Raw genomic sequence first — 23980 nt, 5'->3', positions numbered from 1 at the left:
GTGCACTTCACCTGCTGTGGCCTCCGTCTGAAACTCTCTGAAAGCTATTGAAGCCAATAAACTTTTACAGCCTTTCTCACCGTTTGGTCTCCCTGAGCTTCAACAGTCCTTTATACCCACGTACTTCACATCAATGCTACTTTTGGTTGTTTTTTTTTTTGTCTTCTCTTTACCATATCTCTCTCCCTCCCCTTTTTTTTCTTCATCCTCCATGTCCTTTCAGCCTCCACATCTCTTACTTCTGCTCCACCTTTCATCATCTTTAGAAAACCCCCTCACAATTCCCCTTCCTGTGTAGTAAACCTCCTTTTCCTCTCAGAAACAGGATGACTTTTTTTTTACCCTTTATCAAACTTACATACAGAATTGACACTGCACAGGCCGGAGAGTGAAAGGAAGAAGAAAGGGAAGGTGATGTGGGGATGAGAGTGAAGGTAAATACCCTTCAACTCCTGCAGCACACCTCCGGCCCCCTTTGAAGCTTGGACTTCTCTAGCTGCCGCACCTTTTGTTTCCCTTAACCCCGTTTTCCTTTAAGCGCTGTCTTTATCCATCAAGGAAAACTCTGGAAAAGGAAGGAAGCTTTGAGGTGCCTCAGTGCAAAACCAAGTCCTTGCACAAAAAAAAAAAAAAGTCCAGAGTTAAATCGGGACAAATAATACGGCCAAAACAAAGGAATGAAAATGCTGCTGGCTAAGCAGGCTGGGAGTTCAAATTCAAAGATGCCTGAAATGTGTTTTTGGTATTATAATTTGGACTTGCATTGTTACATCACTTACCGCCTTGGGATTATTTTATTTCCAGTGCTACTGTAAACAGTTTGTTCTTCAATGGCCTCCCACAACATTGTTAAAGAATAAAAAATTTGGCCATGATGAATACAGTAGGAAAAGAATGCGGCTAATGAAAGAGATGACTAATGCAGGACTCGGTTTAGCGGCAGCATCCTTTGAATGTATTATCCGGCTGTCTGCATGTCGTCAATATTTACTCAGCACTCAGAGCAAATTACTTAAGGAAGCATATAGAAAACATCTTTTGGCCTTTAAATAGGGTGATAAGTAACAATGGTGCTTAACCTTGGAAAGCATTCAAATTACATATTTGCACAACCTTATGATCTCTGTTATGAGGCATAATGCATCGTGAAGGCTTGTTGTGCCATATCGTGTATATGAGAGTTTAACCAAAGTGTCAATGTACACCTTCTTTCAATTTAAATGCCACAGAAGAGATCATGCATGCGACTGTATTCGTCAATGAACAACCGCTGGGAGTGTTGCGTCACGCACAGCGAGGATAGGCCCGTTCGACTTTAATACACCGCGCAGATCGGAAACATTACTACATAAGATCCGCTCTCTACGCGTCTCACTTTCTGTCACAAATATGCGATAGCTTAAAGAGAAAAGGTCCGCGGGGCCTTCGCCGTTTCACACTCTGATAAACACAACAGGCTTGGAGCAGCCAATTTATCGCGTGTGTCATTTTAAACACAGCCCATGGTGCAGATGGGTGAATAAAACATGGAAAGATAACTTTGACAGCAAAGAGAAAGTGGAAAGGAGATAGGAAGCGCTTGGAGATTAGAGGTAGGGAGATAATAAGAGGTTCTTTGTGCCTAAGGGCTTCATTTCGTGTATGGTTAAGGGTTTGACATCAGCTATCACTTAAAGAAAACTGTGCGTACGACGACAACATGCATGCAAAGAAACACCGAGGCCATGACACATCAGACATACCGTTTTATCCAATAAACATTCGAGATTAAAGGGAAAACACAAGAAAAAAAAAAGGGGGACGACAACAAGATGACAAGAAAAAGCACAGAGAGGAGCAGAAAAGGGAACTCTTCGGTTTCAGAGGACTCTAATTGAAATAGAAAATGCACAAAATAGGAGAAGGGATCATTTGTATCAATCAGGGTTAATCCAGCCTAATGTGTGTATTAAAGACAGCATGGGTCATCTCATTTCCAGCAGATGAATCTTTTCTTCTGGGAACGACCTTAATCAAATCCGGTCAGGGGCTATCAGCTCTAATGTGCTTCTTGTGATTTGCTAATAACCTTTGATTGAATAAAATCATTTCAAAAGTAGACCATGTAAACATCATCTCTCTCTCACACACACACACAAACAAACACAACATCTTCTTGAACACAGGCTTGTGTGTGTGTGTGTGTGTTTACATTAAGGAATCTTGTTGAGGGAGAATGTTAGAAACAAATGAGTGCTGGAAATAGAAAACAGAATTACCGCCTGGCAGTTTTATAGCTTCACAAATCAGCCAACTTGTAATTTACATCCAAGTCCGTCCGCACTCATACAATCTATATCGTAAAAATAAACTTACGGATAGAACTGACTTTGTTGAGAGGAAAAACGGATCGTATTTTCACTTCGCAACCAAAAGACCATGGTGGTATTTAAGTAAAATAAATCGTTGGTGCGGTTCCGCTCGTTGGATTTAAATATTATCCATTGTTCATTTCTAAAAGAATGTTAGAAAATTGCTTTAATTTTAATTATGACTCGAGCGCTGCTTGCGCAAATGGAAAATCGGCTTACGTTGTTTATATAGCATTTTAAAATTCTAATTTGAACGAACATTTGAATACATACATATTCAATACCGTAATAGTGTCCACTGAACAGTGTGGACTTAGAAAATGATATGTCAAAGAGCATTTTCATTTTAATATGGTCATAGAACACCCATACTGGTATGTTAGAATGAAAATGCAATTTTGATTAAATTTCCACATGTTATAGTGGATTTACATGTTCATTTTAAAGTTTGCATTACCATTTCAATTAAGCTCTTACAGACTTCCATAGGGAGGCGACTAAATCTGATTATGATAGAACATGAAAGTCGAAGCCATGATCGTCGACAAATCTTCAAACATGGGTGTTGCTGCAAAGAGGTTACAAATTCTAAGACATGGACGCACATCCTCAATCAGCCAGCACAGAATATCAGCATTTTCAAGGTGGGCACCCAAGATTAGTGTCACCAATTCAGTATCTACATTTTACCCTATTTGACATTTGTGTAAAACTTATGGCCAAGTTCTTGTGGCCAAATATGGTTTGTGAGGTCACAGCAACCTTCAATCGTCGAATTCTCATCCCTTCGTCCCTCCAAGTAGACGTTTGTGCCAGATGTAATAAAAGTCCCTGGAGACTTCCTGGGATATCATGTTCACTAGAATGGCACAGACATGAGGTCATAGTGACCTTTGACCATCAAAATCTAATCAGTTCATTCTTGAGTCCTAGTGAACGTGGTGCCAAATATAAAGAAATTCCCTCAAGCAGTTCCTGAGAAATTGCTTTCACAAGAACAGGACGGACAGACAGACATCCTGAAAGCCGTCGTCGGCACAAAAAAACATACATCACTGGTGGAGGTCATTTCAATATATTGTGTCGCAGGCAGAGGGCCAAAATGCAATTACAAAAACCATCAGTAAATAGCAGAGACAACCCGGAGCTAAATTACAAAATTAATTAATACCTCAACGATTCAGTCACACGTAATTAAACTGAATCTGGGCGTTTGTCAGACATATATGACATTTGTTCCAGTGGAAATGAAGAGGGACTGCATGGCGGGCACTGAAACATAGATGGATCCCAACAATGATAAAAGAGCATCATCCATTGTGGAAGGGCGAGGCCCTCTCACCATTTTCATGATCTGGGAGGATGTGCAAATCATAGCTGCCTGCCAAAGATACAGTCTCAGTGTTTTTATTACTAGTACAAACTGTCAAGCCAGTCGAGGAGCTGAAATGAATGCCTGGACCTGCTATCAAACAGTCTGTATTTCATCCCATCTGCATCTTACCCTAAATTTCACACTGTTGTTTTCTCACACTGAAAATGCATAGAAACATTTCTTTAAAGGACTGCAAATGGCAATCATTTTTATTTGATTAATCTGACAATTATATTCTCTATAAAATGTGAGACAGTGGTGAACTCTTGTCATGTAGAATTCCCAAACTAACTCTGAGTTGCATGATCCACTCCTCTGTTTTGTTTATTACAGATATTCTGTGTTTGATTTATATTTTTCTTTGATATTTGACATAAATTCTTATATCTAAGAAGTAAGAAATGGTAAATGTTTGATGTTCTTGCTTACAAAAGAACTAGAAGCGATCCGTATTTACAACAAGTTCCATATATGGATACACACGAATCGTTGCAGCTCTGTTCTCTTTCAATTCACGATCTGTCCTCTGCTGCTGCTCATCAGGTAAGGGACCAGTAAAAACAAACTCAGGTAGGAGGAATAAACTGTCGTTGAATGCCAAAAGGTACAACTTTACATTCTGAGAACATATCAAGTTGTCACAACATGACCTTCTCAGGTACTTTGTGTAGGAGAAAAACAAAAACAAAAAACAAAAAGAGGCTGCAACAAAGCAGCTTTTTGCACTTCAGCTATAAAAGAAATTACCAAGTCCATACAGCATTAAAAACCTGACAATACCTGCTGCCTATTCACTGGAGTTTAAAGCTCCTTTTACCTTGACAGAGCGGCCAGGTTCTAATGAAGATTACTACAAAGTGGAAAGCAGAGCGGGAGTCTATTTCAAACTTGGCAGGGAGCCAGAAGGGAGGGAGGAAGGTGAGGTTAAAGGGGACACATGCTTCACGCCAACACTGCTGTTCTGGAAGAGGGTTCGGCTGAGGATGGCACATACACCCAGCTACCCCCTCTGCCCTCTCAGGTTGGCTGCTGGGAGTGTGTAAACTCTGACCCCTGAACTGGCAGGAGTAGCGATACGGAACACACAGGCTGCACAAGCTGCAATATATACAAAGAAAACACTGAGAATATCGTCTCCTTGTTACTGAAAGACGTGCCCATGACCTCTGACACGGCAGAAACTAATAACTAACCAGACCCAGAAGTGAGACAATTAGACAACACAGAACGAAATGACCTTCGCATCAGAAAAAAGATACCCACCGGCGAGGAGGAACGTGATGAGGCAGGTTTCTTTGGGCATGTACAACTTGAGGCGCGAGCCGCTGAAGACGTATTCTACCACGGCTTCTGAGCGGCCAGCCCTCTGCAGGAAAGGAAGGAACTGCTTGGCTTTCTGTGTCTCCTAACAGATAAAGGAAAGAAATGAGAAACGACATTTAATAGGCATTTTTATTAAGTTACGTAGCTTTTATTATTACAAATGGAAAAACAATAATTCAGTAATTTGTTGATTGTGAATAAATACAATGGTTTCTGACAGCTGTAGAGCAAAGATAACCCTGCGTCGGAAGATGAGTCATTAGTTGTTATCAAAGAAAGTTTTTCTTTGACTATCTGAGCTCCAGACATTTTTCTGAGGGACTTTGTTTTCACCCCTCACAGTGGGATCATTTTTTTTGCTGCAATATAAAGTCCTGAACCTCTACGGATACAGCACAACAATGAATGGGGAACAAGTTTAATTTCTTTGATTATTGCAGAAAAAAAATTAAAAACCGGGAACACCATGTGAAGCAATTTTCCAAGTGCCCTCGGGTGTTACCAATAATGGCCACAGCTGAGTCAGTCATGGCTTCTCAGGTGCACAGAGGAGCTCAGAATTTTACTGTTTTAATTCTTTTTTTTTCACAGAATGTGGTTGAAGCAAACGGTTCTTTCGGCAATTTTTTTTTATGACACAAGTGGAATAAAGTGATTTTGATGAAATATCACAATTTTGGGCTCGGTTTTGGTTCAATTTTCTGGCAGAACACATGGTTAATTTTAAGGACTGTTGGGAAGGTGCAGATCCTTCTAGCCTTCTAGTTTTTACAGTTTCTGGCTCTGATAAATGGTGTCATTTTGCTGCTTTTTCAAAGATAACATGCCTTTCAAACCAGAGGGTTAATATTTATAATCATACGAAGTCAACTCGAGTGAATTTCGTCAGTGCTGGGAGAAAAAAAACAAAAATAACACACTGCAGCAAATGTGACAAACTCAACCTGGATACAGCAGACACAAAAATCTCCGCCAAACAGACAGCAACCAAATTAGACACGATAAATAGACCAAATAGGATTATTGACAACAGGATCTGCGTGCCTGTTTTTTTTTTTCCCCTAGACATCTTTAAATCTCGGTCTGGCCTAATGAAGTCCGCTTCACTTCTCAGTGACACGTCTGGAAGCTCATGCAATCAAAAATAATTCTCTCCCTCCCTGCCTCCCATCTCTGTCTGCAAAAGGGTGAGTCACGAGCTTATTGGTGCGCTCGGGCCAAAATTACAAGCGGAGCTAAATCATGTGTATTCAAGCAGGGCTACTGATGTAGTGGCAGGGGAAGATTCATAAACGATAAAAAATAATTTAATATGTGCCTACTCCAGGCATGAGCATGTAGGCACAACAGACCAGTGAGTCATGGGCTATTGTACTGAGTGTGTGTGTGTGTGTGTGTGTGGCAGTGTGGACATGGGAGTAGGCACAAAGGCTCGCAGGGAAGGATGGAGTTCAAACAGGGAAAGTCAGAGCGAACACATGTGTTCTCCATTTGCCGCTGTAAGTTTCCAAAAGAGTTCACAGTGGTTCAAAACCAAAATATCAATATTTCCTCTCCTTTTGTTGTTTCTTTTCTTTTCTTTTTTTTTTTTTAAAGGGACTGCTACACAAACACGCGTCACCAGAGGGGCTCGAACACACGAGTCTGCGAGTGGAGGGTATGTGCTTTAGCCACAAGATGCACCACCTGAACTCCACCCACTGAAATCCAAAATAACCCCTTGAGTGGGAGACGTCAGAAGCAAACACACTCTCTCCCCGTTCACACAAACACATTTACACCACCTGCAGTGTGTGGGCTGTGCAGTCTAACTTGGTTCAGAAAAAATAAAATAAAATAAAGGGAAGAAAAAAAAAAAAAAGGAAGAGACATGAGAAAGGAGAGGACCTCATTATGCAACCTTTAGAGGCATGAGGTGAGTCAAGTGCTTTATCCACTCTCTTCCCACCACCTCTGTGCATCTCCTACACTATACGTTTATAAACCTATCTCTGCTCTATTTGTGACTGCGGCCCACTCAATGTACATAATCCCTTTCAACAAACCTTTAGCACCGAAGGATGCTGACGTATAGGAGAGTGTATTCCCATGTGTGTGTGTGAGAGGAGGGGGGGTGTGCCTGTGCATGTGTGGGCGTGTAAAAGAAAAGAGGGGAGGAAAGGATGTTGGGGTGAGGCGGCGGTGGTGGGGGTGCGATGTTGCTATTTTTGGTCCCTTTTATTAGAAGCGCTCATTACATTAGCCTAGCCAAACAACTGGCGCATGCTCGCTACCTGGCGACAATCCTAGACGCCGCTGCAAATCACGCGTGTCTTGTTAGGAACTGACGGAAGAGAAGGGGAAGGTTAGCAGCCACGTGTAATGGCGCTGACCTGAGCCAATGACAAAATGGTGCTAATCATTAGGATTGTAAAAGGGTGCTGATGTGCAGCATAAACACAAGACAGATCCTGTAAAGGTATAAAAAGGGCCGCCGCCGCCCTTTTGCCAGCTTAATGGGACGGTTTTTGAAATGAGCAAGATGTGCAATTCTCCATTTGGAATTAGGCTGGGGCATATATATTCCTTTTTTTCCTCGCTGCTAATATAGTTAATTATTTATCGAGCACCTCCCACTGCAAGCGTTCCCAAGCCACCGCTGAGTGTGGTCAGTTAAGTTCGGCGGAGGTTTACAAGTCTGGACTGCGCTAAAACCCCCCTTGATGAAATTTCAGAGCTGCTCAGTCAGCACAACAATTCCCCGTCATAATTATTTTTACAAGGTCTGGTAATTTATCTGTCACGCTGACACAGTAAGACATGGGGAGGTTACGACGATGACAACGTGGATGAGCATTAACATCTGAGGGCAGCTATGCAGAGAATTATTAGCCAGACTCTAAAGTCCTGTTGGTGTTAAAGAGCTTTAACGTCTTGGCAGAAAGCCTCTGTTCCGATGCACTGTTACAGCACTTTAAACAGCAACTTAGAAAGCTTACACATGACCAAATCTGGTGGAAGCCCTCTGAGCTTAAAAGAAAAAAAGAGACTAATACGGAAAAAGGAGAGCCTGATTAATTTAACCAAATGTCTCTCTGTAGCCTGCAAGTGCGAGCGCTACGAGGGAGCTCAAGTGAGACAGACAATGAGGGTGCTAATGTTTTTGAAGTTCGGTTTCGAGTTATTCAAAGCAGACCATGTAGTGGCTTTTAAAAATGTGGGAGGGATGGGTAGCCGTCAAGCACTTCTATATGCATGTATATATATACACACACATGCATAAAGGCGCTGAAGACTGTTACAACTGTTGCATCGGTTTGTCAAAGCTTTGATGCGTTTCCAGTTGTTAAATGCAAAACACTGCCAAAGTAAAAAAAAATGGGGATAACATGGTGAGAAAGGCACCGAGCTGATGTAATGCCAATGAAATTTGACTTGTTTGTGGGTTGGAAGTTTGTGAGGGATTGTGTACTTGTAGCACTAGCAACTCCTACAGCTTAGTCAGGTAGACCACGTAAGTGGAGGCAGAGTCTAGGGGGAATAACAAACTTTTTGTTCTAGTGAAGCTCCTCACAGTCACATGGAGGAGAGGGAGAGAAAAAAAAAAAAAACAGCTGGAATGACTTGCTCAGAAGAAAACACACATCGCTGCGCAGGGCTCCAGAGTGACACGTGACCAGACGATTTTGTCAAGTAAACATTTTCATTGGCTGCTCCCGCCGCCCACACTTCAGGGAGTTACATCGGCAGTCGTCTGCTCTGCGGCGGATTCCTCCTACCTTTGTGGACTTTATTGGTCTTATTACATTCTGGTAAAGGCATTTACTTTTATTTGCCAACTTCACTGTTCTGGCCGTTTCCTGCTGTCACACTGTATTATCCCAGCTCGCTTGATATCAACCCGTTGTGTCCTGGCTTATGCGGGGTCAGGTCACGGCAGGCTAAGCAGGACAGTTCAGACCCTCCAGGAACGGCTTTCCGGCTCCTCCTGGGGGGATCCCAAGGCCTTCCCAGGCCAGATGAGATGTGTAATCCCTCCAGTGAGTTCAGGGTCTACCTCGGGGTCTCCTCTAAGTTGGACATGCCTGGAAAACCTCCAAAGGAGTGGGCAGCTTAATTCATAGGGTTTTTTTTTCTTTTTCACTTGTTATTGTCAGAATAAACCACCTCGAGGAGATCTTGTTATGGCGCCCTCTCCAGTTACACTTATTATTGCGACCCCTAAAGACGTGGTGGAAAATTTACAGTCCATCTAAATGTAAAATGTAACTAGTAAAACCCGTGCTTCTCATGCCACCAGCAGAGTCGACAGTAAATAGAAAATTGGCCAATAGAAGCAGAAAATAAGTTGAACATTTTTAAAAAATGAACACATCTAATCCCCAGGAAGTTATGTCAGACATCATCACATTTGATAGCACCCAGGTACAAAAGGGTGAATTGTCTACGACCTCACTGAGCGGACTCAATTTTCTTTTTCAATGGTTGGGGAGTAATACAATGAAAATCAACAGCATGTACAGAACCTACAAAGCTACAACGACCACGATACCGAGAGCATGTAATGTATGCATCAATGCAATCATGGCCATACTTGTCGTTGATTACAGTTTCCTTCGCTCTGCTTTTCATGCGAGCTTGTCTAACTGTGCCATTTAGTTGGAAAATAGTGGACGGCTACAACACTGCAGCATGTAGTCATTACTGATTGCACTTGGGTATAGAAGTGCGCTGTGACAACCTACAGTTAAGACAGATTTGCTGGCAGAAAACCAAAAGGGGAAAGAAAAAAAAAATTATAAATAAAAATACATTTTCAGGAGAGTTTCAACAATTAATACGAGAATTGCATTAAAGGAGAGCGCGGGCTGAATAGAGGAGACAAATCACAGTGATAAAAGTTTAAAAGACAGCTTCCTGGGTGGCGCAAACAAAAACACATGCTTAAAAAGAACCGTCTACCAATCACCCATTACTCGTTACTGAGAGATTTTTATGGTTTTCCCACGCTAATGTTCATTTTGTGAGCGCTCCCAATCAGGCTTCATTAGCCAAATGATGCCTCTATCAAGCCCCTGGGCACACGTAAACAAGCTAGGACCAAGCGCCGCTGATGGTTTTATTAATGCGGCTGATTATTTTTAGAGGCTACTTATAGGAGTGAGTCGAGGATTATAGATTCTTCAGAGAAATACCGGAGTGACGTATCGTTGAGAGCCACGAGGGCTGCGCGGTAAGTGATTCACAAGTATTAAATTACAATTAGAATCACTTATTAAACCCATCGTGGAAAATCTTTTATTCTCTTGTGTATACATACACGATACCTACCCCAGAGATATCAGCCACTCTGTGGATGGGAACCTCCTTCTTGCTGTGCAGCCCTTTTCCGTTCTTGATGGCCCTGCAGTCAAATCATAAAACACACACACGTCTCCAACATAGCTCAAGAGTCTCCGTAATACATGGATACAGGTTTAATAGAGCTGGCGATATTGTAGCTCTTTATGTCATTACTGTAGACACATAGCCTTTGTGAAGTAGGATGTAAATTCATTCACCAATTTCCCTTTCACAAACTGCAATCAACTGGAAGCACTTGAGGGAGGATTTTTTTTTGTTTTGTTTTGTTTTTTTTTTCCCCCACCCAGATAATCTATAGGCTTGAGATGGAAATTGGAAATTGTGGTTGAGGAGTAACATCAAAAGAGAAATTATGGTTGGGAAAGTGGAATGAGGAGAAAAGGAGAGTTAGCGAGGGGGGTTTAGCGATGAGGACTGGTGGTGGTGATATTTGCTTTATAAAGCCTTAAGGACCACATGACATGAGGATGACCCGTGGTTGCTGCTGCAAAGTGGAACCACGAGTCATTTGGATGCAGACGCAGAGCCTCGAAGGTAGCACATGCACATTTATGCAAGCATGTACATACAATATGTGCATTTAATAGCCAAGAGGAGGTTTCTTGAAGGCTGTGGGCCACTGGCCTTGTGCAGTGGGAACTAAAAATAAAACCACAGCTATAGACAGAAACCTCTCATCAACTCTAATAGGACCCCACCAGGGACAGAGAGAAAGAGAGAGGAAGAAAAGGAGAGGGGGAAGGGAGGAAAAGAAATGGGAAAAGAAGACCCAGAAGAGCAAGGCCAAAGAAGGACAAAACTGAGAACAGCTAAGGTGCAGAAACAAGGACACAATGTGTAAAGGAAGAAGGAGAGAGGAGAAAGAACAGGGCGGCTGGCCAGCGACACTGCATGAAAGAAAGAGGGAGAGAAAGAGTTAATCCTATAAAAAGAGGCTGTGGCTGCATCTGCTCTACCTATAGCAAGCAGATCTTAATCTATGGCAGAGTAATAAAGCTTGTACTAAATCTCTCCACTGCACCTCCATATAATTATATTCATAGGGCCTGTGTAAAGAGAGCCTATGATTTAGCGTCTAGCGCTTGGGAAGGTGAATTTGTGCCCAGGCATGTGAGAGGAAAAAAAAAGTGGGGGGGGGGCACCAATACATGTATGAGTAAATATTGGAGAGTAATGACATGTTTCCTCAGGAAAATGTAGCAATGGCTGTGATAGGCTGTAACTTATGACAGTGGCAAGGCTAAAATAAATTCTGAAAAAATAATAAGTTACTTCACCTGCGGATGCCGGATGCACCAGCAAATGCAAAAAGCAATTTGGGGGGGAATAAAGCCTCAAGGTCATATTTGATTCTCTTCGATTTCCCAAGAGAAAAATTTGTCAAGGTCAGGAGAGGGATTATTGTACCACGTACACATGAGCGTGTTTATTTGAAGCAAAAAAAAAAAAAAAGTGAAGTTATCAAGTCCTTTGTGAGATCCATTGTGCCAAAGAATATAGCTGTTAGAGTTCACGTAAAAGGGAGATGGGAGAGTGTGAAAGTGCTTTGTGTGGAAGAGCGAGCGTTTCCTCACCGTGCCTCTGCGGCAAGCAGCTCGTCGTAGTGGGAGGAGCGCTGGTCATCATCCTGTCTGTATTTGATGACTGTGGCAAGGCCTTTACTGACCAGAGCTTCTGCTATGTTACTGGAGAAAGAGAGAGAGAGAGAGAGAGAGAGGGAGGGATGGAGTAAAAGATTAATAAAAACAACAAGCAAAACCTTTTGGCTTCCTACAGAATTCTGAGCGAGCCAGCTCAACAAAAAAAATAAGGGCATGACAAATCCCAAAGGTGGCTTTGCTCAGGAACAAAGGTTACCTAAATGTTGACATTGCACACTTGACTAACCGCTTCCTCGCTGCGTTGCTGGTGTACAGAGGAGAGGATTATGGGAAGGAAGAGGGATGTATTGCGGTATTTAATGTAGCACTTAGTGGGTAGCCCTTGGACATCAATGTTCTCGCCGAGGTGTGGGAGAAAGAAATCAACGGACAGAAAAGAACTCTGCGGAAATTAGCCTGCGCCACTGAGCTTTGTGTCGCATGTAGCAGGTATTGTAACTGACAGTCAATGTTTTCTACACAACTAAGCGCAGAAAACAGAATACAGGAAGCATAAAGACAGCAACTTATTTTTTTTAACTTCAGTTTTTTCCCATGTGTATTACTGTACAAAGACTTTTGACACTTTAATCTCATCTCAAAGATCCAGACTGCAACCCTTTTTTTTTTTTTTTTTAAAGTGTACAAGTTAGAAGTTCACATAGTCGCAGTTGTGTGTGCGTATGAGGACCTTCCAGCCTGCATAGGCCACTGTGGTTGCACTACTTTTTCTTCCTCACTGGCTCAGTCAGCCTTTCCCTACCTGCACTATAAGGCGATGTAATTTTCGGACTCCTGAGTGCACCTGAATATAAGCCACACCCACTAACTTCAAAAAGAAATTTGTACATATATAGGCTGCACTTGTTTATAAGACGCAGGTGTACACGTAACATGAGATATTTACACAGAAAGATGCTACACAGAAAGATTTTTTTAACTTTTAAGTAAATACATACTGGTAACATACACAAATACGTAACCCAAATGCTTTTTTCTGAACAATGCCTGTAACACATCTGGTTAAAAAAAATTGTCGGAATTTCATTGAACAGCCTCAGAATTACTTCGTCACACACTTCCTCAGTCTCTCTTTCATCGTCGCTCTCAACGTCACTTTCGTCTTGAGGCAAATTCGTAAAAATCGTAGAAATCCATATATTAGCTGCATCATTGTTTAAGCTGCAGTGTTCACAGTGAGTGAAAAAAGTAGCGGCTTATAGTCCAGAAGTTACGGGAGATAAAATCTCTTGGTTTCAGCTTGGGTAATAGTGACATTACAGTGCCTTACTTGCCAGTTTTGATATTCTAATTCTGTGCTCTTCAGACTAAGAAGCAAGCGAATTTTTCAGCTGAACTGCAGGCTGTGCTTGCATAGGATAGGAGAAAAATATGGAGATAAATTAAAACGTAGTATGTAGGGTTACAATTTGAAAATCAAGATGGTTTCTTGCACCAGGGCTACCAGCGGAAAAGTCGGCCTGGAGTCCTGCATGCTCATTCTACAGCAGTGGCAGTGACCCCCGAACACTGTGTCATGACAAACTTTCTTCAGCGACAAGAAGAACAAGCAGTACTGTCACAGATGGTGAGGCTGCCTCATAGACCAGATCTCATCATCGCAGAGTCAGTCTGGGATTACATGAAAAGACAGAGGCATTGTGAGAGCACACAAATCCACATAAGAACTGTGGCAAGCTCTCCAAGATGCTTAGAACATTACACAATTTCAGCACATTAGAGCCTCACGTATTGGCAATAACACAAGCAGGCGCCAACAAAGTCTCAAGCATTCAAAACATGCTAACGAGTGCCAAGTCTTCCACCGCGGGGAGGGAAATTATTAATAATACGCCGCAACACAAAGTCGTACAAGGTCAAAACCGTCTACCCCACTGACCGCCTCGACCCCTGACCTCAGGATTCACGGGGGGCCTTGCCAACTGTTAGAGTGGCTGGTGCAGTCGGCTAACGTTGGGTGGTAATTGACTGTTGACAAGGCCGGATCCTGACCTCTGCGCAGGCCAGTAATATCAGACAGACGGTCGGTTCGATGACAAAGAGGGATCTATGTCTCCATGTGCGTGCATGACGGCGCTTTGTGCCTGAAGCGATACAGAGAAAACCAGATGATAAGTGGAGCTTTCAACTGTCGGGAGTGAGAACAGACTTCTAAAAGGTTAATTTCGAGACGCGCGTTGGCATTAAAGCTCCTCTGCTCGGGTTTTGATTAAATTTGAACCTCTGAATAGTTTAATCAGGTTTATAACTGTGATACTGCGTAAAATACATGTTTCAAAAAAAGTAAGACCCAACTCCTTCAAAGCGGTGTTTGTAGATAGAAAATAATTGCTTGCACTGAGGCGACCCTTGTCGTAAAATTAAAATACAAAGAAGCACTTTCAGGTTACTTTGTGATTCGCGATGAGATTACAAGTTCTGAGCATTTAAAAATGATTATTCTGTTTTGTCTTGCATCAGATGAACTTAACTTTGAGAATGTGGCAGACGGCTACAGTAATGAAATGTCTCTGTGAAGTCTTTTACACTGACAAATTACATGCTGTATGATCTGCTGGTAAGAAACGTCTATATGGAACTCCGACTGCAAGCGTGTACTGGAGCTAGCTGCTGAATTATATCAACAGCAAGAAAACAAACCAGAACACAAACACACTAAAGAGCAACTTCTAGGTTGAATTGTTCGCTAATTTTTTTCCTAACATTTCTTGAACTTGATTGTAAAATTAATGCACCGCTTCATGTGTCTTATGTGACATAAATGCAAAAATTCTAATGAAAAAGTCGGCATTTTGAGCAGTACTCTTAAAACCACTCTGTATTCCATCACATAAGGGAGTCGAGTTTGCCTCAGCACACTCTAACAGTAGGTGGTCGTGAGTCTGAGCAGCTGTGATTTGGAGAGTTGGTCTTTTTTTTTGCTAATTACTCTACATTTCAGTGTTTTTCATCATGGTGAGATATTGTGTTTATGCAGGGTGCACAAACAATAGCCTTCCAGGATATCGAATCCACACTTTTTCCCCCAACTATGGACCTGTGAGAAGAGAAAACGATCACGTGCGGCGCTTATTTTGGAATGGAGGATCATTTTCCTGCATGAATGACTGGCTTCTGGGTGGGATGTTTAGGTAAGAACCGTGTGAGACAGATAGATGTTTCTTTGGTGCACGCAGAAGCTTCTGGTTTCAGATTGGACGTTCAAAGTCTTCTTGTATGTTAAACTTCTCGAACGGTCAGCCCTCTCCCTCCTCTCTCATGTGGCGCCACAAAACATAGTGTCGGTTTAACTTAGACAAGCAAGATGAGACCGATACCAGCTGATCCTCCCACATGACTTTCTGTTATAGGCAACACTCCAGCGTTACAAAGCCAGTACTAGTTTTGTTCTATCCTGAAATGCGATGGGAAACTTTACGGCACCAACGTTTGCCAGCGTTATCAAATGTTGGTGATTCACCGAGACACCTGCTCCCTTTTCCACCGGTTGTCACTGATGGCTGGTATTTCTTCCAATCTTTGTCCGTTCCTGGTCTCTCAGACACCCGGTAGGCTCATAATTATAAACCTGTGGCCCCCCATTAGCATATAAATATACAGTTTTTAACCTCTTCGGTGTCACAGGGGGTGGGTAGCGCTTGTGTTTCTAATTCGGATTTTTCGTGGTGCAGGTGGTTTCGATGACTAAAACAGTAAAATCCTGCGTTTGCATTAATCCATGAGTAATAATAATCTAATGATATATCACACTGTACTGCAGTATAACAGAGACGACATATTTTTCTTTTGAAACCATTGTACATTTTCCAGACTTTTATCTTAAGTAACATTTGCAATGCAGGACTTTGACAGAGTGGTATTCGTTTACCTCTACCACTGCCCATCTCTATCTAATAAGGTAAACATTTAGTAATTATATGAATTATTACATTTACGATATTGTCTTAGCAGAGATTAGCACACCCACAGCCAAACTGTGCATCCCCTTTAAGGACGGTGGTGCCGTGGGCTGGTGGGTTTGTTGTGAACACTTTCACTCAGCTCGTGAGGGAAGCGCCAGAACGCAGGAAAGTGTTGCTACGATGAAAAAAAAAGTTGCTTTATTCTGCAGTAACAAGTTTAGATAAGCAGAATAGTTTCAGTCCGTGTGTTGTGTTTGCTGTCACAAGAGAGTCTCTTCTTACGTTGTCGTGCGTTCTTCAGAGCAAAGCTGGGTGAACTTTTGAGAAGATAAGTGTTAGCAGAAGAGAAAAAAGAGCTACATCATGTAACTGTAAGCGTAGAAACGGCGCTCTCTTTTCTGGTTTTGTGTTTGCTTACTTTATTGTAACGAAAGCAAAGTCAATTCCTGTCCACGTAAAACATTTTGTTGCTTAATTAAGGTGAGGCAAGATGATCACACAATTTTGTATTCCCCTGCTAATCAAGCAACTACTAAAGTATGTCCACTGAGAAAAATGCTAGACAAATGTATGAGGAGATGAGAAGACGGCAGTATATACACAGTAGGTATTTGCAGTGCACTGCTTATAAATAGCCAAAATAAAATGAATCATTTCCAATGAATCATTAAAAATCGCAACTTTGGAACTACTTCTAAGTCTGACCTAGCTCCGATGATCAACCCTCCCGTCAAAACTACTGCTATGATCCATATTTCTTACTGTTGAACTGGACCTAGCCTCACTTTTTGATTTCATAACCAAGTTGTCTTTTTCCAGGCAAACAGAAAACTGTAAAAACTACTCTACATATTATTGTAGTGTATATACAGGCTTTCATTTTTCCCTACACTGATGAGGATAATGAAACTCCAAGCTGCTCCTCCAGTAAACCCCTCAGCGTGGCGTGACGTGGTCCACTACTTACATGCCGCCAATTGTGACTGTAGCACAGGTGCGCTCTGCGAAGGCGGGCGTTCCTTCTCCTGGACCGGTCGCTGCTCTGATGTAGTCCACTGTCACATTGACCTAAAGGGGAACATAAGCCAGAGGTCAAACAAAACAAAAAAAAACACACACACACACCAAGAGTAGCGAGCCTAAGCGAACATCAGTTACGGTAATAATTAGTGCTGAAAGTGTTCTGGCTTGTGTGTGTATGTGGGTCTTTTGGTTTGTCCCACTTCTCAAGGTCACCCCGAGTCAGTGCGAATCACGTCAGGCGGCACTGTAGATCTCCCCAGAGGAGGAGTATTAACACACGGTGGGTGTTTGGGACAACACACACACACAAACACACACACACACACACACACACACACAGAGTGAACAGTGATAGAACCCAAATGACCCTACACTGTGTGTTCTCAGCACAGCTCCCCAGGGATGGACTCCAATCCACCCACCCCGAAGAAACAATTTTGTCACTCAGCTGTGTGCGTGTGCATACATCCCCAGGCATGTGACAGGGAAAGCCTGCTTTGTGGGCCAGACACAGGCAGACAGCGCTAACAGCAGGGACGCAGCCATACCGGTGCACACAATCGGCAGTTTAAGAGCTACGTGTCAGACAAGTGTGATGGGAGAAGGGGGCAAAAATGTAAAAAAAAAATGTGGGAATCTGGCTCTTCATCATAAGGCAGACAGAGACGATGCAGACAGGCCTATTACAGAGACATGAACGATCGACGCCGGCCTGTCATTAGACGGACAGGATGAGGACATGATGACACGGACAGGAAAACGAGAAGAACCTCTGTCATAGCAGAATGCCGCGTCATAGAGTATTGTTCAGCAGAAAATAGTATGTGCAGTTTCAGAGGAGGAGAAAAATAAAAAAAAAGAGACACCAGGAGAGGGATTATGTTTTTTGGAGGTAGATGTGCTGCTGAATGGGGAAAAAAAAAAGTAAGACCATTTCTGAGACAATTTGGAGCAAAGAAATGACTGGCACAGGTGGGTTACAAATGAAAAAAGAAAGTTTTTCAGGGCCTTATTGATTTAAAAAATATGATTTAGGTGTGGGGGATTATCTGGAAAAAGAAAGAAATCAAAACTTAGTAGAAATAGTTCATCTCCACTTCATAAATTTCATCTAATTTCTATGAGACAACCTTGTCATCCAGCTATCAGTTAAAAAATAAACACCCCTCTTTGACTAGAATGTCCATTAATTGCACCCATATCCTGATTAACCCTCGTATTACGTTTTGCTTTGTGATTACTCTCAATTGTAGATCATTTTGCAAAAATCCCCGTCTTAAAAACACTGTCAATCTTCCTCAGTCTTGCAACCATTCTTCCAGGCCATTATCCTCTCTCCATCATGGAAGCTCTTCATTTTCTTAAAGCCCAAACATGACAGATTGTAATGTCTATTCAGCCTTATTGAAAAGTGGAGCCATTTAAATCGTGCGGGTAAGTGAAGAATGGAAGACAAACAAATCATTGTAAAAAAAAAAAGGAAGTATCGACGTTAGCTGGCGAGGGGAAAATGAGACGAAATGACACGAGGATGAGCGAGGCAAAAAGAGGAGGTCTGAGGGGGAGATTTAATCACGCTAGCAAAATGTAACGATGGATGCTATAAGCTATGTATCCTGAATGCCAGTAGTTAGCCATTAAGCGAGGTGATGACAGATTATAAACTTTGACCATGCAATGTTAGATTAGAGGAGTTCCAGGCCTATTCTCCACGGGCCATCTAACAGATCCCCTGATAAGGCAAAGCCATCCATAAGAACCCCCCCAGAGCAGAGTGAAACAGAGGGGGAGAGACAGCGGATGGATTAGAAAGTGTGGGAGTGATAAGGACAGTAGAAGTGTGAGACGAAATGTGTTTGTTCTGCTGAAGCGACATTTGGTTAACTCTGCCAAAGGACTCATGTTTGGAACATGTTTGTGTGTGAGTGAGGGCCAGAAGAAAGTAATGAATATACACATATGTTGGCATGAATTCCATTTCATTCATTCATTCTTTATTTCGAGCATATTAAAAGAAAAGAAACTAACAATATATATAAATAAAAAACAACATTAAATCATAAGACTTCATGTGAGTGACAGACAAAATACATAATATATACATGTTGTGTGCACATATGTGTCATTCACCAGGGATTTCACCACTTTCTGGAATGGTTGATTCACTTAATATCGCATAAATACAGAAAACATGTTCTGAGCAAAGCTTGCACTGAAAAATGCCAGCGAATTAGAAAGGTTTACTTGTACAAATACAAAATATACAAACAAATGTGTGTTGTCTAGGAAATGATGTGATCTAAATTGTATTAAAATGACCCCAAAATGTGCACACACAAATTCTACAACAGCCTTTCTAGCTCCACAGCTAGCTCCGGTGCAAAACTTTAACAAAATTCTGATCCCTAATATGTACCTTACATTATAAACTAAGGTCAACTTGTGCATTAGATAATAGATGTGATCGTGCTGCTAAACCAGAAAGCAATGCATTATATGAGCTTATTAATTAGCCAGCTAGAATAGGGTTTGCTAACATATTAAAACCATTTTGTCTTATTTCCCAGATTGTGAACACAACATAGCGATGTGTCTCCTCCTTTATCTTGGACATTATGCAGTTTGGGTCGATGTAAATTCAGCTACTGCACAAGGGGTCCTTGAACTACACATCTGTGACGTGCACATTTAACCAAACCATCAAAATGACTTTATTCTACATGTGTCAATTTGAAATGTGCCTTAAAATAAACTGCTCGCTCTAACCAGGTTCTTTAAAAAGACTACAAACTCTGCATTTCTCGGCACAAGTGTGAAGCCAGCTATGGCAAACAGTCATGTCACAGAGTGGAATAAAAATCACTTTTCTGCTGAACTGACCTGAACTGCAGGGCTGTGTTAAAAACATAAGCAGTAAAATATGTGTAGTATGTAGAGTCACCACTTGGAAAATGTTGTACATGCCAATTCCATTTGTTTTTTTTTGCTTGTATTTATGGCATCACATTTTTCAGATCTCTACTTCCATTCGTGGTTTCGCCGTTTCAATAGAGGTGCATGACTTTATAATGCAGTGAACAATTAGAGCGTAAATGTGAGTTACAATATACAGCCAGTACCTGTTGAAGTTCAGAGGGTTAAAACAGCACAGTGACAACACCATGACTCCGGCTGTATGCTTGGGCTAGTTTGCAGAATGAACTACATCCCTCCCTGATGGAATCGCAGGACAGACAGAAACAAACCCAACGCTTCCCAAAATGAGTTTCATTTGAGGCGGTATTAATCGACTTATGCCGAGATATGATGAGGAAACGGTACATGTGCCGTGTCGTGAGCAACAGTAATCGCAGCCCGGCATGGGCTCAGCGTGAGTGGTTTTCCAGACAGTGACGGGCTGCTTATCCCGATAAAAGTGTGGAAGGTTTAGGTCTGCGACTGTCTCCTGCACCTTCCCATCTCACCGAGCTCCCACAGCTCGTTGCAATATTTAAACTGATTCTGCCAACAAATAAACATTTAAAAAATTTAAAAAATCTGCCGCAGACCCATTTGTAATCAGAGCGAATTTAACGAGTGTTCTTGGTGGAATTGTATATCATCGCTGCTCAGCTGGTGCGGGGAAAGGATGCTATGCCGAGCTAATGAAGAGGGACATTAGACATGCAGGTATGCACGCAGGTGTGACAGCGGCATCACCTGCACCGCGGAGGTTGCGAAATCCACAAGATAAAGTCGTGTTTGAACATAAAAGATCTCTGGATTTCGTTCGGCTTTGAAGAGGCAATAAAAAGAATAGAAAGAAGTGGGGGAGTGACGGTTAAGAAAATGAGCAGAAGAAGGGAAAGCATGGTAGGAATGTATGGCAAGAGAACAGTGTGTGGCTGAGTGAACAACTGTGTGTTTGCAAGAGAGGTGCTTAAGTTGCTGCTGTGTTTTAGCAGGCTATAATCGCAGCTGGCTATCATTTAATGAAGTGAGCTGTGCTGGAAAGGGAGGAAAAAAGAAAAAAAAAACCTCAGGCTGGGACAGCACAAGAGAAAGAGATGGAAGCAAAGGAGGAGGAGGAAGCCCCATCTGGATTTTCAACCATGGGACCTGATGACGCTTAGGTCTACCCGCTTTGCATCTGCTTGAACACACACACCTCAAGCTTTTCCTCAAATCAACTTTCACTCCCGCAAACACGCCACCGCGTCAAATACCGCGGCGCGACGCACAAGACGCTCTCAGTGCATTCGCGTGCACACCAACAAGAAGGGGGGGGGGAAACTCTGTCGCGAACAGTACTACACAAGCAGCTGCATAACAGGAGCCACTTTGAGCACGCAGGATTATCCGAATGTGCTCAACCCTGATAAGTGGCTTAATGCAACATTTCCATTCGACTTTTTTTTTTCTGCTGAGGCTGAGACCCAGGCGCACAAGAAGCACTACTTATAAAGTTAGCCAAATCAAGCTTTTTGGGATTATGTCACCATGCGAGCGCTGCCGTTTCAATGGGGGTGGGGGGATGTATATGAGAAAGACGGGAGACAGACAGACAGATGTGGAGTGACAGAAGAGAAAGGAGAGAAAGGAAAATGCCGCGGTGCGTTTTTAGCCAAACGGATAGCTCAGAAGAAGTTTTTTTTTGGATGTAAGGTAGCGTGCGTTACTCAGAGATAGTCAAACATGTCTGCTGAGTGCCAAAAACCATGTGTCATGTATGGTGTTTTAAATGAACAATCGAGGATGTTGCGAAATGTAAAATAAGATGCAGGGCTTAGCATCAAGAAACTGATCAAAAATGATAACGATATAGATATAGATCGATGCCAGGCCCGCTGTGAACTCGTCTTTCAAAAACCAGAACAGGTATTGCACCAATTCCTTTCTGCCTCAGAGAGCTATCAAATATAGACTCCGCTTGGCCAAAAAAAGAGAGAGGGGAAAAAAGGCAGTCTTTTGAATATGGATATTAGATATGCTTTATAAAAGATCAAAAGCACCGTGCTCTCCTTATAGAGATGAGAAATAGGGGGTTTAATAGAAAAAAAAGCATTTAATATAGCTTTATTCTCCTAAACCGCAGCGGTGGCATTAGGGCTTTGAGCTTTAGCACACTAAGACTGGTAGTTAATGCTTAGTCACGTCCTAGAAGGTTTAGTCAGGGGAAAATCTGCTTGTTTCCCAATTCATGTAATGTATTGCACTCTTAGGCACTTCCCCGAGCTTTCAAAGAGAACACTGTCAAGGGATGAGGGGGGGGGAAATACCTGTAGGTCAATCTGTTAACTCAACCTTGAGACCAAGAGGGACGATTAGCTCTGGTCAAGTCCGGCTTGAGCTACACGATGCGGAAATGCACCTTTTGTTGAAGTGACAGTAAATCTGCAGTCTGTAAGTCCTCCTCTCTTCTTTCAGGGGAGACCCAAATCACACATATTGTTTCCCCTTAAATCCACCAGGTCATGTTCCATTTACCCGGCTGTTGAGGGGGGGAAAAAAAAATTTTTTTTTTTTTTTTTTGCGGCGGGGGAAGGGGATTAAAATTTAAAAAAAACATTAAAGTGGTGCTCTCTCAAGCAAAATTTCAGGGAAAACTGTGGTCTTTGAGTGTTCTTCTAATGCTTACTGCTCCAAATCTGTCTCCATAGAGCTTATTGTACGGAGACAGGATGACAGTAAGTGGGTCGACTAAACTGCTCTCTTGGAGTGCAACATGCATCTGTACACTTATACCTGCATCCAACTAGAGAACACAAGTAGGCCAAGGTAGCACAGATTTACAATAAACCCTTCAGCTCGAAAATAAAGCTTCACCTTGTTATCTTCTCATTCAAATGAAATCTTTCTCCGAAGCAGTGAAACAATCCTTTTTTTTTTTTTTTAAGGCTCTGTGATTATTTTTAAAGATGATACATGGTAACAGAGCGTTTAATTCGGAGCTTGTGTCTTGGCAACAATAAAAAAAATAAATAAAAAATGGAAGGCATTCTGGAGCTCTTCCGTTATCGATTGTGAGGAGAGAGGAAGTCGTACTGCTGGCAAACGGGCAAGAGCTCTCCACTTAAACCTAACGCACTTCAAAAAGCCTGTAAGCACACACCTGGGAGATTCACGGTCAATGCTAATCAAATGTAGAGGAATATCGTGGCATACGCTATATATATATATACATGAGCCTGCTGAAGTTTTGCCCACATTAGATGCTTCAGTTTTGCCCAGAGGATGAGTCTCGAATTCTTTCTGCAGTATACAACAACATAAACATACTGCCTCGTCATAAAGATCAGTCTTCAGTTAAAAGCGGGATAGTTCGGCCCCATGGAGCCTCGATCTCGTCATCTTGGAGTTAGTCTGGGATCACACTAAGAGACGGAAAAGACCTGATAGAGCCTCAAGTGCAGCACACAGGAACAGACCAGCAGCATCAGACACGATGGACTGTTAAATGAAATTCAGCAACATGCAGTACGTGGGTACCAGGTAATCTCAGCTTTGAAGTGACACGACTGAGGCAACCCCATAAGGGAGTGAAGGATACTGTTGACTGACTGCCAAATAATTTACCACAAGGAATAAACACGTGTAGTTTCAGTTGCTTCCACATCAAAATGAAAAAGCAGCTCATCAACGTGGGATCCAACAAATGTGAACTGCCGTTTAAACTCGAATAAGGACAAAATCCAGTGCCAGAGTCTGTATTTCTGAAATTACCGGCAGATGGAAAGTTCATCAGCTAGCTACAGAGACTAGAAAGGATCTAAAGGCCGATGATACTGTGTACTTTTCTTTACTTCAGACAGGTGAGCTGTCACGCGCAGTCACAGTTTGACAGTTAAATCAATTGTTACACAGCGGCCCTCCTCGGGTCGAGCCCCAAGCTTCACCACAGCTGTCGGAATTTTTTTTTTTTTTTGCCATTCATAATAGACTGATGCGTTTACTAAAGTCTAGTAAAGTGCACACGAGTGAGCTAAAAGATGGGTGGATTGTCACTGATGAAGTGCAAAGCTA

General features: G+C 42.2%; 1 protein-coding gene across 1 annotated transcript in view; it reads right to left on the bottom strand.

The window, feature by feature from the left end:
• snd1 (staphylococcal nuclease and tudor domain containing 1) overlaps window positions 1–23980 on the bottom strand; it is a 69956-nt gene that overhangs the window by 9023 nt on the left and 36953 nt on the right. The window contains exons 12-15 of the mRNA XM_008292771.1: window positions 16923–17023; window positions 11967–12077; window positions 10360–10432; window positions 4990–5131 (exon numbers count right to left, since the gene is read on the bottom strand). Coding sequence (XP_008290993.1) covers window positions 4990–5131; window positions 10360–10432; window positions 11967–12077; window positions 16923–17023 — 427 coding nt within the window. The remainder of the gene's footprint in view (window positions 1–4989; window positions 5132–10359; window positions 10433–11966; window positions 12078–16922; window positions 17024–23980) is intronic.

This window comes from Stegastes partitus, unplaced genomic scaffold (genome assembly GCF_000690725.1).
Source record: "Stegastes partitus isolate 25-593 unplaced genomic scaffold, Stegastes_partitus-1.0.2 Scaffold831, whole genome shotgun sequence".
In the NCBI taxonomy this organism is placed as follows: Eukaryota; Metazoa; Chordata; class Actinopteri; family Pomacentridae; genus Stegastes; species Stegastes partitus.
The sequence above is the reverse complement of the archived record's forward strand: the minus strand, read 5'-3'. Positions and strand labels throughout refer to the sequence as shown.